The sequence below is a fragment of the Physeter macrocephalus genome, chromosome 13 (genome assembly GCF_002837175.3).
Source record: "Physeter macrocephalus isolate SW-GA chromosome 13, ASM283717v5, whole genome shotgun sequence".
Taxonomy (NCBI): domain Eukaryota; kingdom Metazoa; phylum Chordata; class Mammalia; order Artiodactyla; family Physeteridae; genus Physeter; species Physeter macrocephalus.
Genome location: NC_041226.1, coordinates 51963182 through 51978142, shown reverse-complemented (window position 1 = coordinate 51978142; position 14961 = coordinate 51963182). Strand labels below are relative to the sequence as shown.

The 14961-nt window shown below is 37.1% G+C and overlaps 1 protein-coding gene across 5 annotated transcripts in view; it reads left to right on the top strand.

Moving 5' to 3' along the window:
* MYCBP2 (MYC binding protein 2) overlaps positions 1–14961 on the top strand; it is a 276794-nt gene that overhangs the window by 77973 nt on the left and 183860 nt on the right. For all 5 annotated transcript variants that reach the window (XM_024123253.3, XM_024123254.3, XM_024123252.3 and 2 more), the window contains exons 16-17: positions 8488–8633; positions 8905–9006. In XM_024123253.3, coding sequence (XP_023979021.1) covers positions 8488–8633; positions 8905–9006 — 248 coding nt within the window. The remainder of the gene's footprint in view (positions 1–8487; positions 8634–8904; positions 9007–14961) is intronic.

The following is a 14961-nucleotide window of genomic DNA, read 5'->3' as shown; positions in this document are numbered from 1 at the left end:
GGTTTTTTGTCCTTCTTTCTCTAATTACTTAGGTGTTAGGTTAGGTTGTTTATTTGGGATGTTTCTTGTTTCTTGAGGTAGGATTGTATTGCTATAAACTTCCCTCTTAGAACTGCTTTTGCTGCATCCCATAGGTATTGGGTCGTTGTGTTTTCATTGTCATTTGTTTCTAGGTATTGTTTGATTTCCTGTTTGATTTCTTCAGTAATCTCTTGGTTATTAAGTAGTGTGTTGTTTAGCCTCCATGGGTTTGTATTTTTTCAGATTTTTTCCCTGTGATTGATATCTAGTCTCATAGCTTTGTGTTCAGAAAAGGTAGTTGATACGATTTCAGTTTTCTTAAATTTACCAAGGCTTGGTTTGTGACCCAAGCTATGATCTATCCTGGAGAATGTTCCATGAGCACTTGAGAAGAAAGTGTATTCTGTTGTTTTTGGATGCAGTGTCCTATAAATATCTATTAAGTCCATCTTGTTTAATGTATCATTTAAAGGTTGTGTTTCCTTATTTATTTTTATTTTGGATGATCTGTCCATTGGTGAAAGGGGGGTGTTAAAGCCCCCTACTATGGTTGCATTACTGTCGATTTCCCCTTTTATGGCTGTTAGCATTTGCCTTATGTATTGAGGTGCTCCTTTGTTGGGTGCATAAATATTTACTATTGAGTCCTTCATCATTATGTAGTGTCCTTCTTTGTCTCTTGTAGTAGTGTTTATTTTAAAGTCTATTTTGTCTGATATGAGAATTGCTACTCCAGCTTTCTTTTGATTTCCATTTGCATGGAATATCTTTTTCCATCTCCTCACTTTCAGCCTGTATGTGTCCCTAAGTCTGAAGTTGGTCTCTCGTAGACAGCAAAAATGTGTCCTATAAATATCTATTAAGTCCATCTTGTTTAATGTATCATTTAAAGGTTGTGTTTCCTTATTTATTTTTATTTTGGATGATCTGTCCATTGGTGAAAGGGGGGTGTTAAAGCCCCCTACTATGTTGCATTACTGTCGATTTCCCCTTTTATGGCTGTTAGCATTTGCCTTATGTATTGCGGTGCTCCTTTGTTGGGTGCATAAATATTTACTATTGAGTCCTTCATCATTATGTAGTGTCCTTCTTTGTCTCTTGTAGTAGTGTTTATTTTAAAGTCTATTTTGTCTGATATGAGAATTGCTACTCCAGCTTTCTTTTGATTTCCATTTGCATGGAATATCTTTTTCCATCTCCTCACTTTCAGCCTGTATGTGTCCCTAAGTCTGAAGTTGGTCTCTCGTAGACAGCAAAAATACGGGTCTTGTTTTTGTATCCATTCATCCAGTCTGTGTCTTTTGGTTGGGGCATTTAATCCATTTACATTTAAGGCTATTATCGATATGTATGTTCCTATTACCATTTTCTTAATTTTTTGGGGTTTGTTATTGTAGGTCTTTTCCTTCTCTTGTGTTTCCTTCCTAGAGAAATTCCTTTAGCATTTGTTGTAAAGCTGGTTTGGTGGTGCTGAATTCTGTTAGCTTTTGCTTGTCTGTAAAGGTGTTAATTTCTCTGTCGAATCTGAATGAGATCCTAGCTGAGAAGAGTAATCTTGGTTGTAGGTTTTTCCCTTTCTTCACTTTAAATATGTCCTGCCACTCCCTTGTGGCTTGCACAGTTTCTGCTGAAAGATGAGCTGTTAACCTTGTGGGGATTCTCTTGTTTTTCCCTTGCTGCGGACGTGCAGGCTCAGCAGCCATGGCTCATGGGCCCAGCCACTCCGTGGCATGTGGGATCTTCCCGGACCAGGGCACGAACCCGTGTCCCCTGCATCAGCAGGCGGACTCTCTACCACTGCGCCAACCAGGGAAGCCCTTCCCTTGCTGCTTTTAATACTTTTTCTTTGTATTTACTTTTTGATAGTTTGATTAATTTGTGTCTTGATGTGTTTCTCCCTGGATTTATCCTGTATGGGACTCTCTGTGCTTCCTGGACTTGAGTAACTTATTTCCTTTTCCATATTAGGGAAGTTTTCAACTATAATCTCTTCAAATATTTTCTCAGTCCCTGTCTTTTTCTCTTCTTATTCTGAGACCCCCATAATTCAAATGTTGGTGCATGTAATGTTGTCTCAGAGGTCTCTAAGACTGTCCTCAATTCTTTTCAATCTTTTTTCTTTATTCTGCTCTGCAGTAGTTATTTCCACTACTTTATCTTCCAGGTCACTTATCCATTCTTGTGCCTCAGTTATTCTGCTATTGATTCTTTCTAGAGAATTTTTAGTTTCATTTATTGTGTTACTCATCATTGTTTGTTTGCTCTTTAGTTCTTCTAGGTCCTTGTTAAACGTTTCTTCTGTTTTCTCCATTCTATTTCCAAGATTTTGGATCATCTTTACTATCATTACTCTGAGTTCTTTTTCAGGAAGACTGCCTATTTCCTCTTCATTTGTTAGGTCAGGTGGGTTTTTACCTTGCTCCTTCAGCTGCTTTGTGTTTCTCTGTCTTCTCATTTTGCTTAAATTACTGTGTTTAGGGTCTCCTTTTCTCGGGCTGCAAGTTCGTAGTTCCACCTTGTTTTTGGTGTCTGCCCCCGCTGGCTAAGGTTGGTTCAGTGGGTTTTGTAGGCTTCCCGGTGGAAGAGACTAGTGCCTGTGTTCTGGTGGATGAGGCTGGATCTTGTCTTTCTGGTGGGCAGGGCCATGTCTGGTCATGTGTTTTGGGATGTCTGTGACCTTGTTATGATTTTAGGCAGCCTCTGTAGTAATGGTTGGGTTTGTGTTCCAGTCTTGTTAGTTGTTTGGCATAGGATGTCCAGCATTGTAGCTTGCTGGTCGTTGAGTGGAGCTGGATTCAGCATTGAGATGGAGATCTCTGGGAGAGCTTTGGCCGAATGATATTATGTGGAGACGGGCCGTCTCTGGTGGACCAGTGTCCTGAACTTGGCTCTCCCACCTGAGATGCACAGGCCTAACACCCGGGCAGAGCACCTATGCCCTGTTAGCCATATGGCTCAGAAGGAAAGGGAGAAAAAAAGAAAGAAAGAAAGAAAGAATAATAATAAAATAAAATAAAGTTGTTAAAATAAAAAAATTATTAAAAATTAAAAAATTAAAAAGAAAGAATGAAGAGAGCAGCCAAACCAAAAAACAAATCCACCAATGATAACAAGTGCTGAAAACTATACTAAAAACAAAAAAAAAACCAAAAAAAAACGGTCAGACAGAGCTCTAGGACAAATGGTAAAAGCAAAGCTATACAAAGTCACACAAAGAAGCATAAGGATACACACTCACAAAAAGAGAAAAAAGAAAAAAAAAAAAAAAAAAATATATATATATATATATATATATGTATCGTTTCTCCCAAAGTCCACTGCCTCAGTTTTGGGATGATTCGTTGTCTATTCAGGTATTCCACAGATGCAGGGTACGTGAGTTTGATTGTGGAGATTTCATCTGCTGCTCGTGAGGCTGCTGGGAGAGATTTCCCTTTCTCTTCCTTGTTCCCACAGCTCCCGGGGTTCAGCTTTGGATTTGGCCCCGCCTCTGCATGCAGGTCGCCTGAGGGCCTCTGTTCTTTGCTCAGACCAGGACAGCATTAAAGGAGCAGCTGATTCAGGGGCTCTGGCTCACTCAGGCCAGGGGGAGGGAGGGTTACGGAGTGCCAGAGGAGCCTGCAGTGGCAGAGGCCGGTATGACGTCGCACCAGCCTGAGGCGCACCGTGCGTTCTCCCAGGGAAAGTTGTCCCTGGATCACGGGACCCTGGCAGTGGCGGGCTGCACAGGCTCCCAGGAGGGGAGGTGTGGAGAGTGACCTGTGCTTGCACACAGGTTTCTTGGTGGCTGCAGCAGCAGCCTTAGCGTTTTATGCCCGTCTCTGGTGTCCGCGCTGATATCCGCGGCTCGCGCCCGTCTCTGGAGCTTGTTTAGGCAGTGTTCTGAATCCCTTCTCCTCGCGCACCAGGAAACAAAGGGGCAAGAAAAAGTCTCTTGCCTCTTCGGCAGGTCCAGACCTTTTCCCGGACTCCCTGCTGGCTAGCCGTGGTTCACTAGCCCCCTTCAGGCTGTGTTCACGCTGCCAACCCCAGTCCTCTCCCTGGGATCCGACCTCCGAAGCCCGAGCCTCAGCTCCCAGTCCCCGCCCGCCCCAGCGGGTGAGCAGACAAGCCTCTCGGGCTGGTGAGTGCTGGTTGGCACCTATCCTCTGTGTGAGAATCTCTCCACTTTGCGCTCCGCACCCCTGTTGCTGCGCTCTCCTCCGTGGCTCGGAAGCCTCCCCCCCCCCGCCCCCCTGCAGTCTCCGCCATTGAAGGGGCTTCCTAGTGTGTGGAAACCTTTCCTCCTTTACAGCTCCCTCCCACTGGTACAGGTCCCGTCCCTATCCTTTTGTCTCTGTTTATTCTTTTTTCTTTTGCCCTACCCAGGTTCGTGGGGAGTTTCTTGCCTTTTGGGAGGTCTTAGGTCTTCTGCCAGTGTTCAGTAGGTGTTCTGTAGGAGTTGTTCCACATGTAGATGTATTTCTGATGTTTTTGTGGGAAGGAAGGTGATCTCCACGTTTTACTCCTCTGCAATCTTGAAGGTCTCTCTTATTTTATTTCTTTTCCTCAAGTTCCTCAGTTCATTTTATTACTTAAATTTTTATTTCACAAAAAAATGTACAGGTACATATATTGTGTTTTTATGTATTGGTGAATCTATTTCTATGGAGTGTATTTCCAGGACGGTTACTGCTTGTTTAAAAAGTACTGGTTTTTGTTTATTTGTTTTGTTTATGGTGGTTAATGTTTTTTAAAAATGAAAGGTTTCTGTTTTCACTAACAGCAGAAAAAGGCAGTTTCTTTTGAAATACTGCCAGTAGCAGATAATATAATTATTTAATTTCTGTCAACTCAGTGAATGTGAAGTGGTATCTCATCATTATTTTCATATGTTTCCATGACTCACATTTTTCCTGGATATTTAAATATACTCTTCTGTGAGTTTTCTCTTAAAAACCTTTGCCTGTATTGTTTTTATCCTTAAAAATTGAAAGGTGTTCTCTGAATATTCTTCATATTAACTGTTTTCTGTCTTCTCTACAAATAGTGTTTCCCATTTTACTTATGATCATATAACTAAATTAGGTTATATTCTGTTACGCAAAAGCACTTAACATTTTTTATAAGCAAATACGTATTTCTTTGAAATTTTTGAATTTTCTATCTAGACTAGAAAGGTCTCTCAGTTTCTAGCTGGTTATATGGTATCTTAAGTATTCTTCAAAAAGCCTGTGTTATTTCTTTTTACATTAATAAATTTTAAAGCCAATGGATGATTATTGTTCTGATGTGGGGTAGACATCTAACTTTATTTTCTTACAGATGTGTAGCCAGTTGTACAGTCATTACGTGTGAAATGGCTACCAGATTTATCATTTATTATACTCCCTTATATATCAGAATCTATTTTCTGGGCCTTCCATTATTTTCCTGACTTACGGATCTAGTCTTATGCTAATATTATGTGGTTTATGTTTTGTATGGTATTTTAACATTTAGTAAGGTTAGCTACTCTCAGTGTCTGTCTTTTTTAATCATTTGGGGGACTATTCTTAGTATTTAATTAAAATAAAATATAATTTTAATTAAAATTGCATTTAACTTATCTATTAGTTTTAGAAGAATTGATTTTTATGGTATTAAATATTCCCACTCATTAACAGGATGTGTCTTTTCATTTATTCAGATTCTGTTTTTGTTTTGAATTTTATTGGGATATAGTTGATTTACAATGTTGTGTTAATTTCTGGTGTACAGCACAGTGATTCAGTTATACATACACATATATCCACTCTTTTTTAGATTCTTTTCCCATATAGGCCATTACAGAGTATTGAGTAGAGTTCCCTGTGCTATACAGGAGGTCGTTATTAGTTATGTTTTATATACAGTAGTGTGTGTGTGTCAATCCCAATCTTCCAATTTATCCCTCCTCCCCTTGTTACCCCCCGGTAACCATAAGTTTATTTTCTACATCTTAACTCTATTTCTATTGATATTTTGTAGATAAGTTCATTTGTAGCCTTTTTTTAGATTCTACATATAAGTGATATATGATATTTGTCTTTCTCTGTCTGACTTAAGCCATTATTTTAAAATAGGTCATAAACTTCCTTAATGCTTGGGTCTGTGCCTTCATTTGTAGTCTTTTCGTAAGACTGCTTTAATGCCAAAGATCTATTCATTTGTGTTGAACATGAATTTTTTTGGTATGGAATTATGAAAATCATATAGAATATCAATTAGGGGTATATAATTTTCTTTTGAATTGATAAATTATTTGCAATTTTAGGAGTTCGAGGAGCTGTCACTTCTAAAGTTGCATTATTCCTGTTATAATTATCCTTTTCATTCTTGTTGGACTACTTTTTTCCCCAGGGTTCTGTGTTATTATCACTTTAAAGTTAATATGTGAGTTTGGCAGAATCAGAATGCAGGTTTTCCCCTAGAATCTTGGAGAGAATTTCAAGTCCTATTTTTGTGTTGCCGTTTATAGCTAATATAATATAATGGGGTATCCTTTGGGAGATCAAATTAATTATCATACATCTTTGTGTTATGATAGATCTGATATTTGTAAGATCATATTATTTATGATAAATAGCCAACTTTGGGAAGTAGCGGGAATATTGTGGAAAAAAAACCCTGAGTGAGAACAGCCACCTCCTCATCTCTGGCTTCCCTATTTGACACCTCGTTAGTATTCAGGTGCTTCTTCCCAAATAATGTCTGGATTTCCTATGAGTATATTTCTGGGTTTATACTTGGCCTAACATAGTTAAATAGATCATATATAATAGGCCTTTTCTTTTAGGCTGTTGGAATATCATGATTTTTTAACAATAAATTTTCTTTGCATTTTTAGCCTGTTACAAAATATTTTGGCTCTCTTTATCAAAGGATAGTATTTCTTCTAGAAAGCTATATATTTGGCTCTGTTTGGTGTATTTAAGCCCCTAACTTGTTTATTTTAAAGTTTAATTTGGATTAAAGAAGGATTCTGTGATTTTTTTTTTTAAAAAACAACATTGGAGTCGAAATTTATCTTTTTGGATCTCTCCCAAGCTATTTCCATTTAAAATTAAGTGTTCCCAATCTCTGAACTTAAGCCATTGATAAATGTCATAAGTGAATTTCTAAAGTCTTTGGTCCTTTCTGAAGTTAATTCTTCTTTTTTCCCCAGAGATATACTATCAGTTTCCAATAATTATTTACAGATTTAAATGGATAGTATCTAACCAAGTACTGTAATTTCTTTATTAGTGAAGCAGAAATAAACACACGAATAAAGTCAACTTAGGAATAAATATGGAGGACACTAAGCACTATTACAGATGACTTAAATATTATAAAATTATGACTACATATCTTAGAATAAATTTAGAATTAAACATTATTTTTAAAATAGTGCCCATGGCCAATTCAGTAGGGCATATTATTTTATCAGTTTGTTACTGTTGTAGTAAGTGATCTTCCAAATTGTCACTAATACTTGCTTTTGAAAGCCAGGAGTTTCACAGGGCACCTAGCTATGTGTTTCAAAACTGTTGCCAGGTGGTAGATCCTTTGTCTTGTGTCTCCACAAATCTGGATAACCAGGGAGAGGCTCAGTGAGTCTGCCGCAAGCTTTTCAGGACTGATCCAACCAAATAACTTTAAAGCTGGGACTTCTGCAGGATATGTGACTAAGAAATTAGTGTTCACCGACCCTCTAGCCAGCTCCTGGGATTGTTCTTGTTTTCTTTTATGTTATAATCAAAGGCCATATGCGTAGTTCACAAATGATAGGAAAAGGACAAAGAAGAGGAAAAATAACAGGTAATTGGATGCAGTGAAAGAGAATGGGAGATGATGGCGTGTAGAGGAGAGGGAGGGGTAAGGAGACAGAATTCATGAAGCTGGCAAGCTGGGCGCACTCATTGAAGGCTGCCCACATCTCCCTTATCTGGGAGATAGCCATGTTGTTTGTTTGCTAACCTTTTTTTTTTTTTTTTTGGCGGAGCACAGGCTCCGGACGCGCAGGCTCAGCGGCCATGGCTCACGGGCCCAGCCGCTCCGCGGCATGTGGGATCTTCCCGGACCGGGGCACGAACCCGTGTCCCCTGCATCGGCAGGCGGACTCTCAACCACTGTGCCACCAGGGAAGCCCTGTTTGCTGACCTTTTAATACTAAAGCTGCTGGTGCCTCGCTAATTGTGAAACCTTTTTAAAGACGTTATTAATAATGGCTTTGAAGATAGCAGAATCCACTTGTATTTTCTGTAGAAATATACCAATTATGCCTATTAGGAGTGTGTAATATCTCTTCATACCTTTTAATTATTCATCTCTTCATACCTTTTGTTTAAAATTGACAAATCCTGATCTGAAGGGGTGATTTCATTGCTGATTCATTTAAGTTAATCTTAAAAGTGCAGAAAAGATGTTATGGAGTTTTAAGGAAAGAGAAGTATTTCAGTTAATAATTTATTTGTTTATTTTTAGGATCTGTGGTTGTGGTTCTGGAGAATCTGGCTGTGCTGTATGTGGATGTTGCAAGGCTTGTGCAAGAGAATTGGATGGTCAAGAGGCAAGACAAAGAGGGATTCTTGATGCAGTGAAGGAGATGATACCTTTAGACCTTCTGTTAGGTAGTATTTCTGATAGTCTAAATAATTCCTTTTAGATATGTGTTAAAAAATTAAGATAATAGTTGATTATACAGTACTCCATGTTTGGTAACTGACAGTGTGTCATTGATTAAGGGATGAGATTCTTTTTCTCTTTTTTGCTAAGATCCTTGCGGTAAAAATCATTTGTGTTTTAGACAGTGTTTTTGCTAGCTTTTACTTTCTTAAATTTCATATAGTTCTGTCATATCTATTATAAAACTAATTGAGTGACTGACTGTCAATCATCTAGCTGTCCCAGTACCCGGGGTTAACATTGAAGAACACCTTCAGTTACGACAAGAAGAAAAACGGCAGCGTGTAATCAGGAGACACAGATTAGATGAAGGAAGAGGTAAGATGTAGCTGCAGAGAAAATGTATATGAAAATACATTTTCTTACCCTATACTGAGACCAGTTAAAAGTTTACAGAATAGGCTGATTTGGTAAGAAATCAAAATTAGTAACATTCTAGTAACTCATGAAAGTATTATGAAAATATTCAGGGTATTACAATTGTGCTAATAATAACATACATTTAATTCGGTAGTGTGTTTATGGCATAAGTCATCTATATTAAAAATTGTGCCATATGCCAAGCATCAAAAACTATTAGCAATGGCAATCTTTAAAAAAATACAAATTCGAAGAACTGTCCTTCACCCATATTTTGACTCATCTACTTGACTATGAACACCAAATTAGTTTAGTATTTTAAGTTCTGATTTCTTACTCATTTACAATTATTATCATTTGGGCATAGTCTCACCGCTCTTCCTTCCAATTTAGTGCATAATTATGCTTTTATGTATCTTTCTGGAAAAAGCTTATTCTGGTTATGTACAAGAAGGGTAAGTTGGAGGGTCTGCAGGTTTTAATTGCAAAAATAGATTTATTATCTATCTTTTCCTCATTGTTTATGACCATTTCTCAGCCTAAAAACTACATTTAACAATGATTATAGTATTATAGTATATATCCAACAAGCAGAGATAAATATAAGTATTACTAAAGTTATTCTTGCCCAATAGAATCTTTTCTTTGTAGGATTAAGACAGATTGTTACAAAGGTCTGTAATTTTATTCCTCTGCTAGGCAAAATTTTGATTTGGAATATTTAGTGATATTGTATATTTTAATACTTACATTTTAATACTTATTAAAATGGCATGGTATTTGATATAGGAGATAAAACCTATTACTCATTTAACTATCATTACAGACTTTTTTAGGCATTCCTTTTTTTAATATAAAATGGAGTAAGTATTGAATATAAAATATATAGCACACATGGTAATTCTGTTTTTATTAAACTTAGGTCATAAAACATCTGCTTAGAGCTTGAAGATTGTTCTTTATAGTGTCTAATAAGCAATGTTGAGGAATTGATACAGTGAATATTTGCTGTTAGTTTGGCTTTGTTTACATAAAATCATTGCCTTTAAATGATATTTTAATGAGATTAATATTATCTACTCTTATTTATGTTATATAAATGTATGAGAAAATTGCATATTAAATGTTTTGTAGAGAATAGGGTAAAATTTAAGTTCTGGGTCTTTATGACACATGGTAATTCAGTGATAATTCCTTTTGTATTAATAGTATGATTTGCTTAAGGTTAATTAGTAGTGATACTTTTACTACCTGTTTTTTGGGGTTCTTTTGAAATATTAGGTTGAATCATATGAAATGACCTACAAAAACCAGCAATTTCCTATGTTTCAACCAAAGTATAGCAAATCCTTGTGATGACATTTAATTACTTGCCTAATGCTATATATCTTATTTTTTTCTCTCCCTCTATAAAAAGCTATTCTTCTCTAGGTATAGTATATATTTCTGTATATCAGAAGTAAAAGAACATTGATGATGCACTGGTTATTCAACAAAACTTTGTGATAGCAGAATATTCTTTTGCCTTTTATTTTAAAATGTATCATAGACCTTTAAAACAAACTCTAACCCTTTAAGAGTTTAAAAAAACTCCATTATTTAAATATTTATGGAAATTAGATTATTGTATCTGTGCTTTAACAAGCTTTCTCGGCGATTCTGAGGGTGCTGAAGTGTGAGAACCGCTGCTCTAGGACAGTGATGTTCAAAGTTTGTTACATGGGCCTTCTACATCAGAATCACCTGGGCCTCATGCTTCAGCATTTCTGCCCGAGGGTCCTCAATACAGATTTGAGTTACATGCACAGTGTTCTAGGGCTCTTGTTTGGCACCATGCTAGCGAGGTTTGTTAGTCTCGTTTTGTCCTCATGAGGAACAGGAATGTCAAATAAATTTTTTTTTTTTTTTTTTTTGCGGAACGTGGGCCTCTCACTGTCGTGGTCTCTCCCGTTGCGGAGCACAGGCTCCGGACGCGCATGCTCAGCGGCCATGGCTCACGGGCCCAGCCGCTCCGCGGCATGTGGGATCTTCCCGGACCAAGGCACGAACCCGTGTCCCCTGCATCGGCAGGCGGACTCTCAACCACTGTGCCACCAGGGAAGCCCTCAAATAAATTTTTAGTGTTCCAACTGCCACACATACATACTTGTCTTTTCTCCACGCCCCCCCCCGCCCCCGTTGGCTTCTGCTTGGTGTTTTTTTAGATAACTAACAGTTAGCAGTCTGTTGGTAATTATGCTTATTAGTAATTGGCTTTACCTGTGTTGAAATTTCAGCCTTTCAGTATTAGATTAAGTAAATTTATTTTACTTGATTTATCTGTCATCCTATTTACCAAGTTTGTGTTATTTGTTTTAAAGTTGATCAAAATTTTAGGACCTAGTTCGTGTATCAAAAGCCTTGCTCATCAACCTCAGGCCTATTGATGTAGTTCAGCTGCTGTTTATGACACAAATTCTTCTGTTGCTGTTGAAACCCCCAAAAGTAGTGTGGTTACTACTTTTTGATAAAGTTGGAACTTTAATTTTTTTATGCTATTAGTCTTCCAGATAATACTTTCCTTACATATATATTCTTAGGTACCAATAGTATTCATTTACAGATTTTATTTCAGTGGTGTTTGTGATCATTTTTAGTTTGTTTTTTAGATTAGACAGAGTTGATTGATATATAAGTTCTCTGAGACTTGTATTAACTTTACAAGTGGAGTGCTTGTTCAGTGGGATTTTTAAGTAGAACTCTTTAAGTCATCAGGACTCCTGGGTGATTTGTATCAATGTTCTTTATATTCCTTCTCAGCGCTCTGTTTTAAGGAAAACTAAGCTCAAATAATGTTGCCTCTTTTTCCTTCTTTCTTTTTCCCCTGAATGTCAAATCAAAATTCCATGATTGTGAGGTGTCGATGGGGTGAGTTACGTCCTGGTTTGCCTGGGACAGTCCCATTTTATGCCTACTGTTCGGACGTATTTCTTACAGTGCCTCCTTTTGCTCTCGGTAGAGAGTCTCATTTGGATAATAAGTTATATAGTTAGCATAGCTGTATAGCATGGTGGTTGAAAATATGGGTTCTGAAGTTAGACTTTGGTTCATATCCTGGCTTCTTAAGTTTTACTTGGAGTATAACCACTCTGAACCTCTGTTTCCCTACCTTTAAAATGAAGATTACAACTGTACCTACGTTAAGTAGGGATGAGGATTAAGTGACTTGCATGAAAATGCCTGACCTATACTAAGCCCTGGGTAAATGGTGATGATGGCGATGGTGATGATGAGGATGCTAGTGGTGCTGGTGGGCTATTTAGTAAACTTCTGTTCTCTTTGGATTTGATTCTTTTCCAGCTGTGGCCTCTACTTGATTGCTTTTCTCACAACATTGGGAGGCTCATCACAAAATTTTGATTATTATTAATAAAACCCCCTATATCTTCTGTAGAATAAAATGATTCTATTTTGACAGAAAAAAATCAGTTTCCCATAGTCACAAATTAGAATGTAAAAACAAGTTTATTATAGTCTCTCCAGTTTCAAAGTGATTGAGAAGTTATTGCTATTGATTTTTAAGCCTCGAAAACCATTAAGTTTTCTTGATTTGACATGTCAAATCCAGTATTAGCTGATCTTGCAGTACTACCTTAAAGTCTCCTTTTAAATTAAAATATTATATGAAGCACATGGAAAACATAAGTAAGAAAAAAATATCAATGTAATTCTCATCCAAAGATAACCACTATAGAATTTTGGTATACTTTCTTAAAGGTTTTCTATGCATACTTTTTTGTTTAGACATTTTACATCATTTCATACTGTGATGTATATCGGTGTACTGTTTTTTCCCCTTAACAATTATATCATAAATTTTTTGTGCCTTATTGCAATACCATTTGAACTAATACAGGAATTTAGGTTAAAGGTTTTCCACAAACCTTGGTATCTTCTAATTGAGTTTTATACATTTCCAGTTATATCACTGACTGAATCTTTTTTTTTAATATATAAATTTATTTATTTATTTTTTGGCTGTGTTGGGTCTTCGTTGCTGCACACAGGCTTTCGCTAGTTGCGGCGAGTGGGAGCTACTCTTTGTTGCGGTGTGTAGGCTTCTCATTGCGGTGACTTCGCTTCTCTTGTTCAGAGCACGGCCTCTAGGCGCGCGGGCTCTAGAGCGCAGGATCAGTAGTTGTGGTGCACGGGCTTAGTTGCTCCGCGGTATGTGAGATCTTCTCGGACCAGGGCTCAAACCCATGTCCCCTGCATTGGCAGGCGGATTCTTAACCACTGCTCCACCAGGAAGTCCCTCACTGACTGAATCTTATATTTCATATATTTGCTTAATGTTACAGTATGTACGTTTTTAAATTTTTTCTAGCAGTTTTTTCCTTGCCCTCCCATTCTCTTTTACCAAGCAAATGAGGTTTAGTCTAATAGGTATATTTCTGTATCTTACTCCATTAAAATATAATCATGTGCAGATATCTATACATATGTGAGCATGTAGGCATATGTTTATTTACAGAAGGGATATTGTATTAAATATACAGTTGTTTGCAACACCTTTTTCCATTTTACAGTACAACATGAACACATAGTAGTGAATATGGATCTATCACATTCTATTTAATAGCTACATAACATTTCATAATATGTCTGTAGCACAGTTTATTCAGCCATTATTTTGTTGATGGTCATTAAGGTTATTTTCAGGGTTTTGTGGATTTTGCTATAATAATATATTCTTAAACTTGTAGCCATATGTAGTGGAATTTTTGTTTATATAGTAGAGCTTCCCAGATATAGCATATTTGTGCCAGAGAGTATGTATTTTAAATTTTAACAGATATTTCATATTAAAAAAAATGTTATAGGAATTTATCTTCCTAAGACTAACATATGAGAGTGGTGTTTTCCTGTAGCACCACCTTTATTAGGTATTATTTTTAATTTTTGCAAAACGTTGGTGAACGATGTTATGTCCTTGCTAATTTAAATAGCACAGAAGTACTTTTTCTTCATAAATCTTGTTTTAATGGCTGAATATTATTCCAGTGAGAAAATATACCATAGTTTTTTATTAACTGTTCTTCTTTTTGGATTGTTTTAATTTTTCGTTACAATTAATAAGGTTATAATAACACCTTTGAGCTGAAATCTTTTAAAAAATATTTCAGTTTTCCTTAGGACAGATTTCTGTTTGTATAATTACTGGGCCAAAGGATAATAATAATTTTTAGGTTCTTGAAATGTATCACCAATAACTTTCTGAAAGTAACTCCGTACTTTCACACCCTCAAGTTTTGCCAGCTGCCCCTCCAGTGTGCTTAGTATTTGTCATAGCACACTGTCATAATTTCTTCTTGAGTTTTATATAAACTTTCCCTCAACCATTAGACTGTGAGCTTCTTGAATCAGAGATGGGGTCTTGTTTATCCAAGTGTTCCTAGAACCTTGCATGGTGCCTGAAATTGGTCAGTAGTTAATATGTGCTTGTTGACTAACTGAAAGCATTTCATGGACTTCTCATCACCTCTACAATGAGGTGTAATGGTATCAAAAGACATTAATTATCTCTTTTGTATATTTATCTCCAAACTTATTTCCCACTACTTTCTGCCTCATAACCTTATACTCCATCCATTTCAGCTATGTGTGTGTGGTGTGTTTTTTTTTCCCTCTCATCCCATTTATTAAAGAAACAGTAAGAAAAGATGCACTGCAGGAAAACACCAACCGTCCTTTCACATCAGGCTGAACGAAGCACAGTGATTTCTCCCCTTCATTCCCCCCACCCCCACCCCAATTCGCATAACCCCATCAACATCAGTTTAATGTTGAGGTTCTTTGACTGGGAGTACCAGTGGAGAGGGAGCGGGGTGAGCAGTGGAGCCTTGATCCTGGCCTCCTCCGAGTCAGTCCCAG